Genomic DNA, 22,276 nt, shown 5'->3' with positions numbered 1-22,276 from the left:
TATTTAACATACTTGCACCAATATTGAAAGAGTGAAAGAGTCACAAGCTCCAAATGATCTCCATGCCTATAGAGACCTTGTGACACTGACTATGTAACTGCATGCCTGTACCAGACACCAGAAGTTGGGGGGGAAAAAAAAAAAAAAAAAGAGCACCCAGCACCCCTCAGTGTTTTTATTCAGCACACTCATGTGTGGCTGCAGGGTCAGTGACGTTAGACTCGTGTTCCTAATGATGGTGGTGGGAAACTGATTCATCCCTGAGCGTCTGTTGATACTCACAACATGCTCATATCTAAAACTACCACAACAGTCTGAATTTAATCACCCTTCACAGAATTTAAAGAAATGATCAGTGGGTGAAACAGCAGGGTAACGGCGACAGCCAACCAACCAGCACTTTATGTCATTTTTTCACAATGATGAGAGAGAGACAGGTAATATAGGTCTGACAAATCTAACGCTCTGTGTGTCAGCCAGACCCAACGCTACTCCAGCAATATGAGTACTTGAGTGCAGTGCTACTCTTATTATCATTGGCCTTTGGTGTTGTGTGTCAGCACATTAATGGAATAAGTTCTACTGACTTTATATTGATCATGTCTCATATTTCGATTGGAGTAAAATGTATTCTGATCATCTATCTTTATTGTTTTATCTCCCAGGCTTGACTGTCGGTTTTATTTGACCGCTTTACTTCAAGTTTTAATATCTCCATTTTCTTTCCCGAGCACTGAATGAACACATAAATACCCATCTGCAGTAAGGATGACATGAGGAACAAAGAAACAAGAAAACAGAGGAAGCTTCAGGGCAAACGCAGGTACAAGACCTGACTACAATGAAAACAAACATCTAAAATGAAGGGTGAACATTATTCTAAAATCTGGGCATTAAATATTGTTTGCTTGCTACAAACTACTTTCACAATCAATTAATGATGCAGCATTTATTTCCTGACAGTTGTATCAGTTTTCACCTTGTAACTCAACAGCGGATGAGACTCAGTCGTTCCTGCAAAGCGACTCGCTACACTTTTCACTATTTTTAGCAAATCACTACTTTTCTCTGTGAAAGCCATCAGGAAATGTTCCAGCTATAGACCGCTTTATTTGGAAAACTTCAAATAACAAGTAAATGTTCATTACTCACTATGTTTTTCCCAACGTTTCTCCCACGTTTCTCCCACAAAACGCTACGTCCAGATGAACAGATTCAACTTTTGGAGAGATACTCACTATGTTACAAGGTGATATTTCATGTAAAGCATGAATAATTAGCATTATTTTCAAAGGACCAAAACAGTGCCCCGTCAATTAAAAATGAAAAAGCTCAAATAAATTGCATAGCACTCCATACAGATGTCAAAGTTTGGCATTAAGATCTGTCCGCTCATCTGAGGCAGCAATTTTTTTCTCCCACCTGATTTCTTTAAATTCAATTCAAATGAATTGCTTTCATTTTTACCCCAGATTAGAGGCAACTCTGCCTGGACAAGCAAAAAGTTTAAGTCTACAAAGAAGAAGTGCCAGAAAAAGTTCATGCCCAGCCCTGTCAGATGAGACCTTTTAGACAAATGAGAATTACTCAATATTCAAAACTACATGTAATAAGAAACTGCAGAGACATGCAGCACCATTGATGTTAAAAGTTCCAGAGTGATGCAGAAAAAAAAACAAACGAAGATTTCTATAAAACTCATGTCTGTTTTTTTAGATGACTCAACAACCGACCCTGTTTCTACCAACTCAGTAGTGCAGGAACATATTTGCATATTTCACAGGTTTGAGGAAATGTACCATTTCCAATACCATTTTTATCTGGTAAATGTTGCCGTGTTGGTATATTTCCACAGAAGCAATATCACGATTAACATATTCTGTGAATCACTGGTAAATTTCTAGATTAGGCAATGTCACCGCCAAAGTGTTGCCTAAGAAGAACCTGCAGACAGATGAGGTTCAAGTCAAGAAGATCTGTGATTCCACTTCAGTCTGTCTTCTGCTTGCTAAGATCATTTCTGATTTGCTGTTAGGACCTTTTAAACCCAGCCTGTTTTACCTGTTTGCATCTCTCAGAACTCAAAAATCTTTTATCGCGCCTCCTTTTCGTCGTTCTCTTTGTGGACTTTCATTCTTAGGTTTTATTAGCTTTCCACAATGCATTTTTTTTGAAACACTTGAGGCATTTTTCCTCATATTTCTAATACAAAACAGCAAAGACAAAGAGAAAAGCAGGTTTTTGAGAAATGTGCTACATCCCTGGGGGGAATTAACTGGTTGTAAATTAAGAAAGGGGATGTTTCTAGCTCATATGCTATGTGAAAAAAAATACAATTAAAAGCTAAACTACCATGTAAAAAAACAAGATGTCGAATTTATTGTTTAGAAGAATAAATTTGATTGTGGGCTGTCTGCAACATTTATCAGTACACCAGAAAACAAATAAAAATCGCCCTCAGCTGTTATTCTTTCATCTCTCTTTCTGATGTTGATCACACACATCAAGGTTCGGACCAAAATAGTCCAAGCTCAAACTAATATTTTATTTAAGGATTATAACTAAAGAGTTGGAACATGATATTTAAAACACCATAGCCACCAAACAAATGTGCTCCTTCATTTTCTCCTCTTCCTCACCCTTCCCCCCTTTAATTTCACCTCCTCTTCTCCCTCCTCTGCTTCATCCCTTCCCCCAGACAAATCAATTTGCCTCCTTTCCCTCTATTCTCCTCGCCATGCCTGGACACGCCCTCTCTTTTGTCTCGCGACGCTATCTTCATTTTCAGCGACCTCTCATCATTTTGAGCATCCCGGTGGCCATCTCCCCATCTTCAGGGAGTGCAGTCTATCGATTCACCCAATCCTTCTGATTACCACGCAGTTTCATTCACAAGCAGGCCCGTGCATGTGTGTGTGTGCTTGAGCAATATGTGATGGAGTCTATATTGCTGGTAGACTGCAGCAGCAAAGATATTATAGGGTGGGGAGTGGGGCGATTAAAGCCCCCCACCCTCCCCTCCGGTATGGGTGTAAGGTGACATTTGATATAGATGGATGAAGGGCTCTGTGTGTGTGTGTGTGTGTGTGTGTGTGTGTGTGTGTGTGTGTTTGGGGTGGGGTGCGGTGGTTGTTGCTAAATGATTTGCACATTCAGCAAACAAGCTGCACCTTGTCCTTGCAGACTAAAAGCACTGAGATTTGGTGTCCATGTTCTGCATCGTTACATTGTAACAAGAAAGTATGCGAGTTTAAACCAATACAATGTTTATCCTCATTATAAAATCAGATTTTGCTCCTCTCCAGTATGCATACGCCAGAGCTGAAAAATGATGAAGTACCAAAAACAGCACTCCCTCTAATGATCCTTAGGGTAACTCTAAAGAACTGAGTCAATCCCCAGATCCCAGTATTAAAATTCCCAACTTTGAACCATTAAAAGCAAATTTATGGTCTGGTTCAAAAAAATGTTGAACTCTGCTGATAACAGCTGCATAGTGGGCAGCTATTTTCAGAACTCAATCCACTTGGATGCTGCTAAGGTGTAAAATTAGTCACTAAAGTGGACTGCTCCACTGTGTTTGTACTGTTGGTGCCTCTTGAAGCGTTTTTAATTCAATTATCCGACAATACAGCTTGTTGACTCTTAAAGACCACCCAAGAAGTTTGTGCTTCAGTTTCGCTGAGTGAGATTCTGGTGTTTTGTTAGTTTCTCATTTTACAGTTTACATTTTAGTCTCTATGAAGAAAAACCAACCTGAAATGTTAGGTTTTCTTTGTTACTTTCTGGATAATTCCTTCGACACCAACTTAGAGAGTAACACTGTTGACAGGCAAGGCTGCTGTCAATGACTCAACAAAGGAAGCATGCCAGCTTATTCCTATAAATTCATGTGTGGCTTACACGAATGACAGCTTGATGTCAATTAAACAACAATGCGCTGAAGGTGTGAGCGTAGCTGCCAAAGGGCCTGACATGATGCCGAAAGATCTGACGCTGACTTTTAGCTTGAAAAGTTGCCAAAAGTTGTTTAAAGAAGTTTCTGCACTGTATGCATAGTCATCCACGTCTATAATCAGCTTATATACACAAGGAAGCTACAGGACATTTTCCCCACATCAGGCAACACAACATGTCTGTCCAAGCACCTTAATGGTTTTATTTCAAACCTGCAGTGCTCATTACACTTTACACTCTCTGTTCTGACACTTTAATATAATCTGGTGTTTGCTGTTTTCTGCTTTACTTGCTAATTTACTTAATATAGCCATTTTATTGTATTTCATTTATATTCTACTTTATTTAAACAAACAGTAATTTGATTTTGTGGAGCTATTTACTTTTGGCTGCTGTTTTCTTATTAGATTTTGTGTTAGTTTAAAATAAGCTGGCTGCTATAACAGAATAATTTTGATCTCATAATTAATAAGATAAAATAAAACTACAGCCTCTCGTGCGGTTTCTCAGAATTTTCAGATCTTTATGATGGTGTGACATGCCTGAAGGATGATGATCGTGATCAGGTGTCAACAAAGCAGATAAAGATCCTTTCTTAAACCAAGAGCAAAAAATGGTTCTGATTATTTCTCAATATGGTTTTAGCCATTTCTCTCGTGTTTCAAAGTGACGTATTAACATCTGAAAATAAAAAGTTTGTGGGAAAGTTTCTTAAAATATCAGACGGAATATTAAAAAACAAAAAACAAAACAAAAACTGTGCTTTCAGCCCAAAACATGATTTGAAGATGGAAATAAGAATAAAACCTCATGACTGACTGAATTTATGCTCAACAGATGGTCCGGTCAAGTTTGAACTCCCAACTAATCAGCAATGAACGAGTTGTGAATGTTCATTTACTTTGGTAAAAATTTTAAAAAAATTCATAGCCTCTGAGCAGATCACCTGTGGATTTAAGTACACACACAGTTTCCCACAGAAACTTATCATTTCAACACATTTAACTGGTTTTTCTAAGCAGATCTGCAGCATTCTGGTCCCGTCTTTTTCTATGAAAAACTACAGAGATATCATGAGCTACAAATCACAGGAAATCACTTTTAGTCTGTAATAAGAGGTAAGTGTTAGCTCAGGTATGTGGTGGCATTGCGGTGGCATGCATGTTTGCATGTCTGGCTTGGCCATTGTACAGCATAGGAGTCATCTTCCATCTGCACTGATCTGTGTGGGCGTACAGCCAAACAAAATGGATATGAATCGATGAATGGAAACTCATGAATCTCATCAACTCTCAATATGGGCCTCATCTGACTGAGGAACATTTTCCTCTTTTATACTCCGTGGAACATGCCTGTCTAGTTTATCAGTTCTCTGGATGCTGTTTCTCTTCTGTAAATTAAACTTTTGTTGTTGTTGTTATAGGGATTATTGCTTATATGGTGTAGCAGGACTCATAAATAACTCAATACAAAAGACTCAACTCACTGTTGCAAAGGCAGAATTAAAATGTGATTTTTCTGTGGTCTGTTATATTAGTTTTAAATTAAGCTGGAGGAATGTAAAGGCGAGGCAGGCAACACTACGTCAAGACACGCACTATGACGAATACAAATGTGCTTCCACACAATGGACCACACCCTGAGGGAGGTGTCTTGGACGTACTTTTGCTCTGAGTGTGTGTGTGTGTGTGCTGGGTAGGGAGGTACTAAGTAAAGACAGGATGTGTGACCTTATGTCCAGCAGAGGAATGGTGTAACTTTCAGCCATCGTCACAGACACAGTAACCTACAGTACCAGTCCAGCTTCCTCTTCTGCTCCCGAGGCTCTTGGCCTCAGACTGGTACGTCACTGGCTCTATTATACAGGACTGGAAACACGTCATCTCCATAACATAACAGAAAACAACAAAGAGATAAGAAGGATGGAAATAAAAAGGATTCTTATCTTATGCTAAAAAAAGGAAAGAGAAATTGCCATCAGTAAAAGTGAGGTCGATATGTTAGATTTCTCGTCCTGCCCGAGAGGTTAAAGCATGTTCAGCTGTAAACTATGAAGGAGGAAAAACTTAAAGGTATTTAAAGGAAAACAAAGAAGCAAACCAGTTTAGGGAAATACATACTTATTGCAGTGATAGGAAAGTCCCACAATGACTTTACTCCAATAGTTTGCTTTGAATGTAGCCGACCAGGCGCTAGTTTCACCAAGACAGTTTTGACTTTTCCTATGCATTAGTCCAAGGCAGTGCTTTTCTCTGTGGGGCACAGAGCCACAGCAGGTGGTCTACACTGACCTTATGCTATTATTTGTTTTAACAAGAATTCAACTGGGGGACCACTGGTTTCTGGCCACTTACACTTTGACATAAAAATAAAAATTGACTCATTTGAAGCCAAAGCTAACTAAATCCTTACCTTACCATTGTAATACGCAGTTACACCTTCATTTAGAAGAAGCACCGCCCCCCCCCAAAAAAACCCCCAACATGACTCATGATGTGTTGCTAAGAATAATAAACACATAACAAACACTACTTTGTTATCAAAACCAATTTATGGTGTTTACTGAAATAAATTGCTTTAAGCTCTCCTTTAAGCTGTGTAATTAAATTATTAGTCAAGCAGCTACACCCAACATCAAAATTAGCCTACATAAACCACTAGACCATTAGAAAGTACCAACACGAGAGTTACACTACCCACTATAATCTCAGCAGCATTTTTTAGGCTTCTTAGTCCCTCTTCCTTTTTTTAGACAAACAATTTCTGCAGCAGTTACTTAGTGTGCCATTATTTTTGATGTAAGCATCTTTATTTACTTATTAATTGTACTCCTGCTTAAGAAAGTTAAGGTCTTAAGGTCTAAAGAGCTAAAAAACTATACACAACATGAATTTACACATCTATTTTAAGTATATTTCCATTATCTAAGCTGTAGTAAACTCTATTATTGTGAAACTGGCCCCAGATCATATAATTTGAGGTTGACTGGCAGCTCTAATTTCCTCTCATGCAACCGGCAATCTATGCTTTAAGTCTAACTGCTAGTGGGAGTACACATGAAAGACATTAGCTTTGTCCACGCTCGCAAGACAGTCTTCCTCTTCCTCTCTAAGAGCTCAGGATCCCTGTATAAACCTGTCACATCTCACTCATCCATCAGGAGTGTGTGTCAAAAGCAGCGGGAAGTTGCATGAACTTAACCTGCGTCACATCCTGTTCTGGAGACAGAGATGTCACAGCAATGACAGCAGACGTGTCACATGTTGCGCTGCAACACTCAGCGAGCATTTCCTGGCAGGCCCCAAAAGGAAGAAAGAGCTGAAAACATGCCAGTGACCATAACAGACAAGCTGTCTGATGCAATGGAGCTTCAGCTCAACCAGCTGCTGTAGCTTCACTTTCCTCATAATGTGATCGATTCCATGTGATCCGATTTGTTTGAAAAAGCAGGAAGCATTTTGTGTGGCTTACACAAAGGAGTGAAAAATCACATTAGTCATCTTGCATCTGTTTATATCTGAGAACGAAAGAGGAACCAGTCTTTTAAAGCCAGAACTCCAAGATATTGCATTTCGTAGCAGTACTGCACTAACAGATGATGATCTCAGGGACCATACACGTTGACATATGAGAGAGTGATAAATAAGAGTGTCAACCAAAGACCTAAAATCAGCTGGAAAATTATGCAAACTGCAGCATACATAGAGGGTGGTTAACCATGCACTTGCAGAGACAGTCATTTACATCCTCTCCTAAACATTTTGTCTCACCAGGCATAGATGTCTGTGCGTGAAAGACTCGAGTCTTGGTGGCAAAGGCACGGTGAAGAGTGGAGAAAGAACAACACAACCATTTTATATGCAAGTATAAAAACAACATGGCAAAGTTAGTAAAACTAAAGTCCGGAAGAATAAAAGTAAAGAAAGGCGAGGCAAATGTTGTCGTTTAGCTGATGTCCATTCAATGTTGGTCGCCAGTTAGGGTTGGCTAAAAACCCTCATCATGGATAAGACTACCCAGCTCTATTTTATAAAAAGCATATATTAAGTCTATATCAATATACAAAAGAAATCACAAAAGAAATCTCCTAATGGCTCATCTATTTTACTTTCAAAGCTATGCTGTAAAGCTCAAGAGTTCTGTTCTAATTAACTTAATACTGATTTCTGACAGTATTTATGTAGCATAATTATCAGTCCTTACGCAAACATTTCAGCGCTTACACTGTGTCCCCACCATCGTGTTGTGTTCATCGCAGGAAATAATCTTTTGGAGTTGATATTTCCTCATGAACCATTTTGTAACACTTTCTGCTGTACTAGTAAACAGATGATAAAGAGTGGCAGGCAATGTGTGAGAGAAGAGTATGATGAATAGATGAAGGTCACACTGGACTAAAATGTGTGTATTTTTGGAAGAAATGAGAGCGGAAAGAAGAATTGACTTTATTTCAAAGGGAGTCTAAATAACCCACAACTATTTCTCGCTGTGACTAATAAGCATTGCTTCCACATGTTGCCCCTTAAACAACATAAATGACTGATATTCAAACATCCCTAAAGCATTTTTTGTGTTTCAGATTATCCGCGGATGACTAAAGCAAAGAAGCAGATAGACATTGGTTGGCTTCTGCCACAGTCAGTCAAATTCCTACCAATACCATTAGCCCAAACTTGAGTCAGACCAGTGTTGCTCCTCTCCCTCTCTGTCTTTTATGGGAAGTCCAATGTTAACCTTCTGATTTATGATCTAAATGCAATAACACAGCAAGGCATTTAGCAGTCTCACTCAGAGCAGCCTGATTTGATTCCATTTTCTTATTTTTACATGGCTTAAAACTGGTTCTTTGTGCCCTCGGGTCAGGCCGAGTACATTATAGCACTTATTAAGGCTTAAATCATCATTAAATTGACCTTAATTTGAAAAATCAAGACAATGTTAACTACCCTGTTAAGTGTCAGCTACTCTGGCTATTATTAAACACCCCATTTAAAAAAAGTCATCTTGTGATGACCAAGTCTTCACTAAAAGCAGTAATTGTTCTGAAAAAAAAATAAAACGAATATGAATAAATCACTGTTTTCTGCACCACAATGCCCCCTTTGTTAAATCCATTACCCTCTTAGGTCAAAATACCTCAGAGAGGTTTTAAGAGAAGGCATTTAAATATCATCCCCTACATGAGGCAGACGGTACAAATATTAAGAGGACAACTACCCAACACTGTGGGTTAAATGCGGCCTCCTTCCTCCAGTGTGACATCATCTGGCCCCACAGTATGCAAAATGTAACTGGATTCCTCTGTCTGGACAAGGCAGGACTGCAAATGTACACACACACACACACACGCTTTCTTTTTGCCTCTGGAAATGTGCCACATTACTCAGCATATCATTCGCCATGGCTCTGTAATCATCAGTACAGGCTGAGTAAGGGTCAGATTTATTCTGTGTGGATCAACAGCAGCAGATTAAAGAGCTGAGTCACTCCTTGGCTAGACCTCAGCTCCTCTCTCCCTAAACCCTGCATCACTGTATAAATTTATATCCATAAATGCAAAGAAAAGGCACAATTCCATTTGGGAAAAATTTTACTGTCCATTTCAATAACCTTTGAGTTACTTGATTTAGCTAATTTAGGTGACATTGTGTCATTTCCCCACAGTGTCAGTTTCTCTGCTGCTTTTTGCAGTCATGTATGATCTCATTCATTTCTCTCATAGTTTGTGGTAGGACTGAGGGATTGAGCATGCACAGTAAGGGAGGTACAACACTGAGATGAAAACAGCATATCATGACAGCCTACTGTAAATACACTGAAAACTTCCCAACACGTGTTAATTAATCTAAAAGTGTTTTCAGAAAAGTCGGCATCTTCCATGCAAACGACAGGCAGACGTAGTGATCTGCTAGTGATCACAGCAAACCAGCACAGGTTTATGGTACAGCAACCTGTTTGCAACCAATTTCACCTAGCAACAGCCAGCAACCACTCACCAACAGGTCAGAGAATGCACATTTTTCCATAGCAACCAGATGTTGCCAGGTGGCAACAGAGGAAACTTCAGTGTTAGACGTCAAATTGTAGAGATCAAAACCAACTTTTGTATAGTCTGTTTTTTTGTGTACTAAATAGGAAGGCTGGGGAGCCCCCCACCCTCACCAAAGGAATCACCCAAGTGGAAATACTGACTACTAAGATTAGTTTTAAGTATACGGCAGCATTCAGTATTACTCAAACAAAAACTGTGGACATGTAATAATGGAGGGTTCAGTACACAGGGTGAAATTTAGAATAGAAGTCGAACCATAATAGTTTCCATTTAAAAGATTTTTGTAATAATGTTTTAATTTTTAATTCATTTTCTGAGCTAGTAGCTCATCAGGCTCTTTTTCAGTAATGTCAGAGATGAGTACGATCGAGTGTTATCTCTGGTGGGACTAAAAATTGCTAAAACTAGGCAAATCGTATGAAGTCTTTACTTCCTTTCATAGATAAAACTTATGATACTGAACATGACTGGATTAGTCAAGACAACTTGTAATCTGTGAAACTAGCAGCCCGTCTTACTCACAGTTTGCTGCATACTTCCACATTCATACCAGTCTATATCATATAAGCATACACTTTTGAGTCAAGTCCTCTTAATCATTTGACAGTTGACCTCTTAATTTCTGTTCACTACCTTCTACCCACTCGCTTTTCCATCATTCCCACAGCTCAGTCCTTGTTTCTGCCCTTTTTGCTACCTAATCTAAAATTACAAGACCTACACAACCTCTCACAATTATGTTTGTTCCTCATGCCCAAAGCAATTTGTCTAGAAAATGAAACCATGCACACTGATCGGAGAGAAACATGACCTGCTTGGTAACATCTCTTAAATTAAATGTAATTGCTGGTTTGGCTTCACAGACAAGGATTTTGCAGACTTTCTGACAAAGCGGGAATAATGGATGTCAATGTTAGGCATTTAAGTTCGGAAGTAGTGTTCTTTAAGATTATGGTCTGCTGCAGGAAGCTATTAACCACACTGCCAAGGGGAAGTCATACCATAGTTACTGACAACACTTGCAATGTACTTCTAGCTCTCTGTCTATAACCAGATGATAAATGCAAAAAAAGTCAGCTTAGCTCAAACAAAAACACACATAGAGGAACAGCAAGTATTGTGACAATGCTTGCATCATAGGCTCTGCGTTTCTACTGACCACAATTAAAAAAAAAAAACTATTTTTTGAGTATGAGCTAGAGATGTTGGACAGCTGAAAATTTTACTTTAGTTACTAAAACATTATCACATGCACACATGAATGACATGATTCCATCATTATCACATACAGCTTTTAATAACTTTAAAAAGTTGGTAAGCAGGGTTTCATCTGTAAACAAGACATCATAGCACCCAAAGAGAGACTCCTTGCCTTAAGTACATGAGGACCAACTTTTGTTAGTTGTGTAGAAACCACCAGTTTCATTCTGAGATCTGATATTTGACCAGGTGTGGGAACAAGACGCCAAAGAAGGCAGCTGAATGACACATCACACAAACCTTCACTCCCAAAAATCCAGCTCACTCTATGGCTCCTTGCGAAAACCCAAATTGGGCATGAAATTATTTTTTTCAAGGGGCACACAAGTTTTGCAGATTTGATGAGATCTCCCAGCGAGCACTAAAACTGTAGTTATGGCTCTTGGAGAGCGACCTGGTCTTCCTGGTTGAAAAACACTGGATGGCTGTTAACTAAAAGGGCTTTTGGTTAAACTGCAGCAGCTGAGGCCTGAGGAGAAACACTGAGGACAGTAAGTCGACACCTGACAGCCGAAGAGGCCCTCTACACAATGAACACAACAGCCTGACTGTGTGCTCTGACTATGAATATCTGAGTGTCTTTTATTCTTGTCTGCTGGTTCAGATTTTGTAATTGTGCAAATCTGCTTGTCTGCAGGGGTCTTTGTGAGCGTTTGGCAGTTAGCATAGGCTCCGTGAAAAGTGTCATTCTGCACATGGTAGCTTGATCTGCAGAAAACGCCACCTGTTCAGCGTTTGTCGCCTAACCACTTAACTAGAATTACATAATTGCTAGAGAGAAAACAATCTGTGTTGACAAAATGCCAAGACAGTTAATTTTGGATTTGGTGCCAGCAAAGTTTAATCACTGTGTTTATTATTTTGGCTTAGGCTCTTTAACCTGCATCTAACACCGTGTTCCTTCTTTGGAATGATCATAAAGCTAATCCCAATTATTATCTCATCATTTCAGCGTTAATTTAAGACCTTTTCAATGATGATCTTTAATGCATTTGTTTTTAAAAAACTACATTTCTATCAGACTATAAGTAGCTATTGTTGATTTTAGATTTCTAACAGTAGCTATGGGCACAGATGAAACCAAAAAAATCATCAGAAATTGCTCAAATTAAATCAACAGGAACAATATGGCCCATTGAGTGACACACTGGGTGTTTGAAAAGCAATTTAGAAAATGCAATTCAAAAACAACAGATAGCGGCTAATGTCAATAGCATTTAAGCCAGTAATGTGAGCAGGGAATGCAAATCCTTAAATTTTCCTTAAAAATCTGCCACTGAGAGGCTCTTGAGCAAGCCATTTTCAGGAAGGTCCAGTAAGCTCTTAAGCTCTTTTCCTGATGCTGCCCTGCTTTACACTCATGCTTTCGCAGTTTCACTGTTTACTACTGTACGCTGTAAAATATAACCAGGGAAACTGGGGGCTCTGTGACCCGCTCATGGGCAACATTGCTGTAGCTGTTAAGGCTAAACAGAGGGTAACTCAATCACGTCTCCAGGGATTTGAGCTGGAAACTTCCCTCCAAGTGTTCTGCTTCTCTGACCTTTTGGGTCCGCTGTTGCAGCTGTAATCCAAAACGCCTTTAAGTTGGATTCAGTTGGCAAGCTTACAAAAAAGTAAACATCAGCAAGCCACTGCGATCAGTACGTGCTATCTCACAGTTTCAATGCACCTCGTGCAATAATCACAAGCTTTCATCTGCAGATTTGTATTTCTGGGCATGAATTTTCATGTGTACTAATCATGTCTTCTACTTTTAAAGGGCAAAAAGGTCCACATGTGGAGGCTTCGCGGGGTTTTGCTGCTCACACAAGAAACCTCAGTTAAAGTTCTACACGAATAACAAATCTTTCCATTTCATTTGTTTTTCATTTATTTTTAAAGTGTTATTAATTTCAAATATGTTACTGTTGGAAGTGGCTCAAACGATAAAAACAACTAGGTCAGGCTATTAAAGACGACTCGTTTTGGTTGGGCATTAAAAATAACTTGATTACATTTAGAAAAAGATCGTGGTTTGGTGAAAACAAAAAGTTTTTCGTGTCTTTTAAAGGTCGATTTTCTTGTTTGCCTCAGTGCTACGTGCACAAAATATACCTCCTATTAAAAAATTTCAGTTTCAGAGTTGTGCTGTCACAAAACAACATGACAGTTTGTATCTATAAACACAAACAAATACACATTTTTCCATAGAACTGGGCATGCAATTTAACAGCAGCCCGCTTAATTTCATACCCATCATGCATGGTTCGGCTGGCCTCGGCGGACCAGATGAATTAAAGCCTAAGGCTGTTTATGACTGTATCTGGAGTGTTTCTAGGTGAAATGAATGCCAACGTGGGCATCAAAGGAGGGTGCCAGTTTTCGGGTAACATGTCTGGACAGCAAGTACTTGAATCTTTTTGCTTGTCCGGGGAAACACAAAAGCCTCGCTGTGCCCTGCAGTGGCGCACAGAAAGACATGCTGGCCTTTTTGTAAGAAAACACAGCTGTGCATGTGCACACAAGCACTCACCCACACCCTCTATATGACTTCCTTCTCTCACACACACATTAAAACCTTATGACTAGCCCCAAGCAAAAAAGTGTGCCCATTCCCACAGTTCAGCATTAAGAGCAATGCAAACCTGTTTATTACACCTGTAATTAACTTTTGCTGTTGAGACTTTAAAAATATTCTAAACTCAAGAGATAATCCGACGGAACTTTTTCTTCTAAAAACACAAATACAAGGCAATACAAAGTTAAAGAGGAGAAAAGATCCTGTGATTAAATAAAACATTTAAGATTCTATGAAAATTCTCACAGGCCTTTTACAGATGCAGGTTTAGTAGGTTGGGTTAAGTCATCCGCATGTGGAAACAAGGAAACTACAGAGGGAGATGAACACTGACACAGATGCAACTTCAAAACAGATCAAGTTGATTTACTGGAACTTTTAATAACACCTCATATAAGTTTAACAAAAATATTAGTGAAAATATTCATTTTCCTTTAAGAATTTAAAGCTGGTCAAATACACGAATGACTGCCTGACTGGGGAAAAGTGCTATATCAATGCCTTTTTGCTTCACATCATTTTACTTTTGTACCCTTAGATTAAAGATGTAAAACTGTCACAATAAGCTCAAGACTGAGCTCAGTAAGGTACAAAGATGTAAAATATTAACAACGTCCTTGAAAACAATTCAATTATCCATAGCACACAAAATAAGATTGGAAGTAAAAAACAAAATGTAATTTATTCATTCGTCCTGAAAGGTGGAGCCTAGAAATTATTTGCTATTCATGTCGTCTACCGTAAACTGTTGATGTGCCTTCTGTCAGTGATTCTTTACTAAAATGTTCACAGCCTACAGGGAAGCATAATCCTGCCATTATGGACAAGAACATCACCGATATTCTGGTTTGGTTTGTTCAGGTTTGAAGTATTGTACAACTAGCAATTTTCTGATTAGTGTGTGTCAAGAAAAGAAAAAAAAAAGCACAAGATGATACAATACAGAAGAGTAATTACCAGGACTTAAAGCAGTTAAAGAGTACAAAAGCAGCTGGGACTTTTTTAACTTTGGGGTATAAAGGTGAAAAAAGATGGAGGACATGTCAGGTATTAGTTCTGGTTTCTGTGACTTTTGTGACAGAGTCAGAAATATACACGGCGAGGTTAAAGGAAATGAAAGGCCTGAACAAGAGAAGAGAGCAAAGCAGAGAACAGAGAGTAAGAACATGTAAATTGTAGAGCGTGGTGTGAAAGTGCAGACTGTCATGTCATGTGTGATGTGACTGAATGATAAGTCAATGTGGTGATGATGATCTCAGAAGAAGACGAAGCCACAGCACGATAATCTCATTTGTGATGGTCTCTGGTTTTCTGTCTTACATGCAGAACACAAAATTACATGCGCCAACATGTTCAACCACATGTGTGCTGCATTCAAAACTTCCATTTACTTTTATTTGTCTTTCTACTACCATCTGTAACTATCCTGCGATGAAATCTGGCATTCAACGTGAAGATCTGAAGCACAAACAACATTTTTAATTAATCAGTGTTGGAAATTGTTCTTGGGTGGGTTTAGAGTCCTGCATCAAATCACAGCAGCCCCTACACCTACTGGCCAACATACTGCTTGCGTTTATACTTGTGCGCTGGTGCAATCACAAGTGAAATAGGGCTAATCCTGTTGGACTTGGAGGTAATAAGTATTGAACAACAGTTTTACTACAACAGAGGAAGGAGAAAGACTTCAGAGGTGATGGAGCTAAACTATCAGAGCTATGAAAATGGGAAAATGGCATATGTCTATATTGGAAGAATGATAGCATGTGCATTAGCATTGTGAGAGACACTTACTGCCAATTACCTTGTGTTTGACTGTGACTATGCTTGTGCTAATCAACATATTGTGTTTGCACTGCATATTAAGACCAAGCGGATCTAGTTGTAAGCAGCTGGTTTTTGGTTTGTGTCGACATGTAGTTACTTTTCTACGAAGCTGCACCAAGCACGATAATCAAGCATCATTCAGCAGATTTGAATGATAAGTCTAGGGCTGTGCAAACTGACAACTTTTAATTTCAATTACAATTTTGGCTTGTTGTCAAATATGCTCTTATTTTTTTCTTTTAGAGCAACCGTTTTATTTCCACTCCCTGCCAAGCTGCAGCATGTTAGGTTCAGTTAACATTTTCTTTCTAATGAAATTGTAATGAAAGTACAAAGAAATCCGCTTTTAAAATTTCAATAACTCTTCTATTCTTCCAGAGTCTGTAAGTAATCCTGTCAATTATGATTTCAGTATTGATCAAAATAATTGTGACTGGGATTTTTTCTATAATTGAGCAAACCCAGGTGACTCTGTAGATGCAGTGAAGCCTGAAATATAAGTTATTGATGTCTGACCATTCATTTAGATAAAGGCCTTAAAACAGCTGCCAGGATGCACTGCTGAGATGTCTGCCAAGTGGCTAAACTTGCTTCCGGAAGGACGTCGCTATAAATCAAAATGGGATAAGGTCTGTAAGTTGAAGGCACAAAGTCGGTGAGTGAACGAGTGTGTGTGTGTGTGTGTGTGTGTGTGTGTGTGTGTGTGTGTGTGTGTGTGTGTGTGTGTGTGTGTGTGTGTGTGTGTGTGTTAAAATGAACAGGAGAGGGTGAGGAATAATGGGAAGGTGGGGGTGGGGTGTGCAGGACCCCATGTTGTAGCCATGGTGAGGTTACTAAGACAAAAGGCTTGTGTTTGAGCAAGGACAGCAATCATTCTGGTTTATTCCCTGCAATGTCGAGTTCTCACCAGCTTTAATGCTACATATGCATTTCTACAAGGATCATTTTTGACAAGAGGAGACCGCATCAAGCATTTAACAGGCTCTATTATTAGTTTACTGCTCTGCTTCAGGAGAAATCATTTTATGACTCTTGCAGTTATTAAAAAACAGGGAAAAGAATCCACCAGTGGCTCTCGCTTTTATTTGGTATCTCACAGTGTGGACAAAACAGCATTTTCAGAAAGCGTAGAAGCAACTGCAACAGATCCTCCTCAATGTGAAGATTGGGCTTCTTTAGTCTTAATCTTTATTGTAACACAAGCCTCGATCTAACTTTAATGTTTTTGAATTTTTATTATTTGGATGTGGTGTAAATGTCCAAACCAGCTACACAGGTTTGCATAAAAGTCAAAGAAGATTCTGCCACCTCTAAAAGTACTTCAGCGTTCTAGCAAGCAGTATAAGCAATAAACACCTAACTGCTACAATCCAGAATGAGTCGTGCAATAAAATATCATAACCAGAGTGACCTAATCATACCTTTCATACATTCCATACTTCACATTACAGGAAAAACCACACTTTACTGATGTCAGTAGATCAACTCGAAAGGTCAGTGTGAACACCAAGGAAACCAGCTGATGCAGCCCAAGGGTTCTCAATGTTTTGATGGCCAAGTGCCAGTTGATCCCTTACAGTGTCTGAAATGTTTCTGTTCAGAGAATGGTTTATCATTTTTAATCTTCTTCTAATTTTTAAACATTAGCAAGGAAGTATTTCTTGACACTTCTCGACACAAAAGTACTTTAAGATGGCAAGAACAGAGGAAGTGACATTTAAAAGCAACACTCCCTTGGTTCTACATTGCTATATCAGTGTTTCCGACTGACTGTATTTAGATAATTTAATATGCTATAAAATGATATATAAACTGGGGCAATAAATGATGGAGCACTAGTCAGCTGCTTCTCCAGTTAGTTTCTTATCCAGTTAGTCCAGTGTATGGACTCAAAGTCCATGGTCCTGGACTGCTGCTTGCAATCGTGGTACTCTGTGAACTTAGTGTGCTATCTTTCCATATGGTGCAGATTCCAGATTACTGCCGGCAGCTGCAATCCAAGACAATGGACTTCAAATCTGTCTGAGCAATGGATCGGACAGTAAAGACAGCTCAGAGCAACGACATCCTTAATAGCCAACCAGCAGGGAAAGACTAGACTGGAGGCACTAGCAAGTTCAAGTTAGCATCCTCTTTTAAAATAAGAGCAAGAGGACTGCATAATAATCAATAACACTATTGTCTTGGATGGATTAAAAAATGCTACTAAAAATTAGGGCTACAACGATTCGTCAACATACTCGATGATGCAGAAGCAAAATTTTATTGTCGATGCGTCATATACTATACAACATAAATGTGTTTTTGTAACTGTAATACACTGCAGGAAACTATGGTGGCCATTATCGCCATCATCATCTGCCAATACTGCACTCAATACCAACGAAGAAGAATGTCTTGATGCATGCTCAATGATCCAGGTAAGGAAATCCCAAAAAGTTAGTTCTGTTCATCAGGACAGACAGTGCAAAGCAGAGCTTTCCTTCTATGACAGCACTACTGCAGTGCACAAGCATTTAAAATGCCGGTGTTGTGCCAAAAAGAGATCATCTGCTAAAAACTGATTTCCATTGTTTTCATGTACTTTTTTATGTGTCATGTCTTTACTTATATTGGTAAATAGACTTTGGTGAACACGATTAACAAAGGGATTATATATAAAATGTAAAAATTACCTGTTTTTCAAGTATCTTTATGACTTTATGTGTTAGTACCTACATTCAAACCAATCCATTTTGGCCACATAAGACATCTTTTTAAACCTATTCTTATATTTGTTGCAATTTCTGCGATCCTCTTGGCCGGATTACTCTTAAAAATACATTTTTTAATGTCAATGAGACATTTTAACTGGATAAATAAAGGATATAAACGTCACTTTTGGGCTTCCACCTTTCGATAGGAATGCTGTTTGTGGCTCAAGATGACTTGATAGGGATACATTTGACATATGTTTCACAAATTAAAGGCCAAAACGTTATTTAGAGCAGTTTAAATACGGGCAATTAATTTTTGGCAAATACTAGAAATCAGTTTTTGGCAGCTAATGAGTGAAATGCGATAGTAAACCATTAAACAGAGATAGCTACACTGTCTCCTAGTTTGTTTGTTTTTTTGTTTTTGTTTTGTTGTTTGTTTGTTTGTTTTTGTTGGGGGTTTTTTGTTGTTGTTTTTTGTTTGTTTGTTTTTTTTTTTTTTTTTACACACATTAATATTATAGCAAACCTCTTCCACCTAACATTAAGAAGCTAATGTGTGGGGAGAGAGAGAGAGAGAGAGAGAGAGAGAGAGAGAGAGAGAGAGAGAGAGAGAGAGAAAACAGGGTGATATTCACAGGTGGGTAGACTTGAGGAGGTGAGGCACTGGAGCCTAGAACAGGTGTGCCCACAGGAAGAGGAGATAAGACTTACTGAAATAATCGTTGACTAATCGAAGAAAAATTGGCAGATTAGCCAACTACCAAAATGATCTTTGGCTGCAGTCCTACTAATAATGCACTTGCTGTCAATTCATAGAGGCATTGCATCTAAGTAAAGTCTAATTCGCCCATTGAATGCTCGAAGATTTGTACACTTGCACAGGAATGCTGTTTGTGAGCCTAACGTAAGGTGTTACACTGCCTAGATTCCAGTATATCATTCTCCACCAACTTCAGCATCATATATTTCAGCTCCTTTCACTGGAATGAGTCTGATCCTCTGATATATCCTGAGTCAGTTAGGCTAAAATTTGTCTATTATGTCTATGTGTCCTGAGGATGAATGCTGTTAATGTTAACTTCCTTGGGATGTCGTGTCTTTTCACTAAGCAGGATTCTCATCAGTAGCTACCAATACACGTCTGCAACCCTTCAAGTTTACATGTTTAAAAGCTGTCGTTTGCTAGTTAGACTTCTAAAGGTCTTACATTCTTATTGTTGTAGTGCAACAGTTCAAATCTTCCACATTATTAGTGTTACGTTTGCAATAATTAGTCATTACCAATACCTACAATCCATCTGTGAAATGTGGGAAACATTGTGTATGCTTTATCATTCCATGTCGTGTTCATGACCACAAATAAATGTTACCAAGGGCCACCACTGGCCTCGGGTCTGCACTTTGAGAACCCTGGATGCAGGAAAATTCAATGAGAGACACTACTGGTATTGGAAATATTTGTACCTATCTAAACAAAAGATATACACGGCCTGAGGTAGTGACAACATACACTTTAAATAACCTTAAAAAGCAGGAAAGGAAGTATTCAGTGTTTTGTTAGCTGCACTAAGAGGAAGTGGTCTTTGTTAGACCTTCACATCCAAAAAGAGTGAGTGATTTTCCAGGCTGCTTTGAGCTGGGTGCCCTTGAGACAGAGGTGGGGATATTTTGCACAGCTGCTCAACTGATGTCATAGGACATTAGAGAGGTTCACAGTAATTACAAACATATTTACAAACACTAAAAACTGAATCAAGAACACATAACTCAAACCCAGTCTGCCAAAATCCCACGCTGCCACAGACACAGAAGGCTATCAGCAGGATGGACCAGGCTAGCCTGACACAGCAGATTTTGCAATATTGAGCTGCCCACTGAGCTTTCTGTCGCGGTTTTATTAAAGTGGAAACTGGGCGGGCCAGACAGGGTGGAGGTGATGGAGTGGAGGTGAGGGTTGGCTGGGTGGTCTTGCATCAGATGCATTAATTATTGATCAGCTGAGAGCTGAGGGGGGGGTAAACATGCGCAATGAAAACACCGGTAGACGAAAGGTGGAGGTGAAAGTCTAATCTTCATATCTCCATCCTGGACAGCATGTGTGTCCAACTGCACCCTGTCCCAAATGAGCTAGGGGAGATTAGCGCGTCTGCGTCGCCTTGCTTGATTGCAGCTGCTCTTTGCACATGGCAGACTAATCTCTGGGCCCGCGGGCTGACGGGGGTTATTATGATCAGCTCCTTGAAAAGCATAATAAAAACCTAAGTGCAACCTCTCACAGACAGACGCCTATGGTTTTTAATTGTTTACTTACATGGTCCGGGTTCCGCTCGTTTCCAGGCAGTGCTGTGCGTAAAGACATTTTTTGTCCCTGAGTGAGCTTCGCCGTCCAGGAGAAAAAAATAAAAGTCGGGGTTGTGTTCACACCGGGTGAAAAAGAAAGAAAGAAAGAAATGCCACCCCAGATTAGCCTAGCTGTATGTAGATAGGGGGGGAAAAGGCTTCACTTCTCATAAAATCCTCATTGTCACAGTCCGCGAAGGCAGCACAGATCACCAAGACAGTGATCCAGCTTAAACTGATGCTTTAAAAAAACTGAACCGGTTGGCTACATCCACTTCATGTCTTTATGGTGTGTCTGCCTCATCTGAAGAAGGAAAACCAACACTGACCCCCCACTTAGCGCTTCACTTTCCCCCAAATCCTCCCAGACGCTATCCTATCATCTCTGTTGACACGCTGCTGGATAGTTAACAAAACAGCCCCTGTGGTCACCGGTTTACCTCCACCTGCATCGTCTTCTGCTGAGAAAGGAGGAAAGCACGCACAGCCGGTGGAAAACACAGCAACCGATAGGGGCTGATAAGAGGAAACAGAGGCGAGGACTCAGTGTCCCTCTGGCCACCACGGTCTGAGTTCAGAAGAAAAAAAAAGCAGGGGGACTTTCTGTGTTCCTGTTAGCTTGCTGAATAATTCTGGGGGACAGTCCACGAAGACGCAGTCAGTTTAAAAGGAAGCAGGAACCGGCTGAGGCAGCACTTCTGGACGCCGGGAGACGTTCAGGGCCCGGGTAAATAAATCAATGTATTGAAGAGAGCAGGCGGACGTGCAGCCTCCCAGTGAGTGAGTCCTCCGGTTGGTTCTTCCTCTCTGTCCAGTCCGCCCTTGGCTCCTCTCCGCTCCTCTTTGATTTGGTTAAAAGTGCTGCAGCGGTAAATGAAGAAGTCACCGGCGTGTGAGGGCGAAGATACGTCTCCGCTGGGTCACGAACACACCATCTGTTTTCTAAGAAAGACGAGAGAAGAGCGGACCTCTCCCCCAGTTCGCCTCCCGAAAAACAGTGACAAGAGAAAGAGAGAGGAACGTCAACGGTAGGCAGGGCTGCTGCTGCCTTCCACGCACGCGCACACAGACACGCGCTATTCTCTCATCTGTTGAGCTGCCTTCAGGTACCCCGCAAAAAAATCAGTCTTCCGGCAATTTATCAGAGCTCGTAAGTTAAAGATACTTGTTATAGACCCATGGTAAACTTTCCAGGATGAACAAAAGCTATCAGCTTGACTTTATGTCCCATACAGCGATGTATTGTGTTAATAAAGGTTGTTTATAAAAGGCCTGAAAGTGTCTTTTATCTGCGATCCTTTTAATGACCAGCAGGAGAAAAACCCTTACCTCAGTGAACTCTTGGTGCGTTTATGGGCTCCGTCGCTATTTTCATCTCATATTGCATAGAAAATTAAAAGGTTTGGCCATTCGGTGTTTCACATAGGCCCATGACTAATGACTCACTGATAGTGGAGTTTTACAATCAGGTTCACCACTCACATATCACATCCAGTTTCAAAACACTAAGATGGCAGTGGTGAAAATGCTTAGCTCTGGGCTTCATAAACCAGTGGGCGACTTCATAATGCCTAGATACAT

The 22,276-nt window shown here is 39.8% G+C and overlaps 1 protein-coding gene across 1 annotated transcript in view; it reads right to left on the bottom strand.

The window, feature by feature from the left end:
* The window catches only part of mark4b (MAP/microtubule affinity-regulating kinase 4b), a 55,212-nt gene extending 33,421 nt beyond the window's left edge, over positions 1 to 21,791 (bottom strand). Inside the window, 1 exon segment of the mRNA XM_025898062.1 lies at positions 20,667 to 21,791. Coding sequence (XP_025753847.1) covers positions 20,667 to 20,714 — 48 coding nt within the window. The 5' untranslated portion in view covers positions 20,715 to 21,791.
* Between the last annotated feature and the right edge of the window lie 485 nt (positions 21,792 to 22,276).

The sequence above is a fragment of the Oreochromis niloticus genome, linkage group LG14 (genome assembly GCF_001858045.2).
Source record: "Oreochromis niloticus isolate F11D_XX linkage group LG14, O_niloticus_UMD_NMBU, whole genome shotgun sequence".
Taxonomy (NCBI): Eukaryota; Metazoa; Chordata; class Actinopteri; order Cichliformes; family Cichlidae; genus Oreochromis; species Oreochromis niloticus.
Note: the sequence above shows the minus strand (reverse complement) of the source record. Positions and strands in the feature narration are given on the sequence as shown.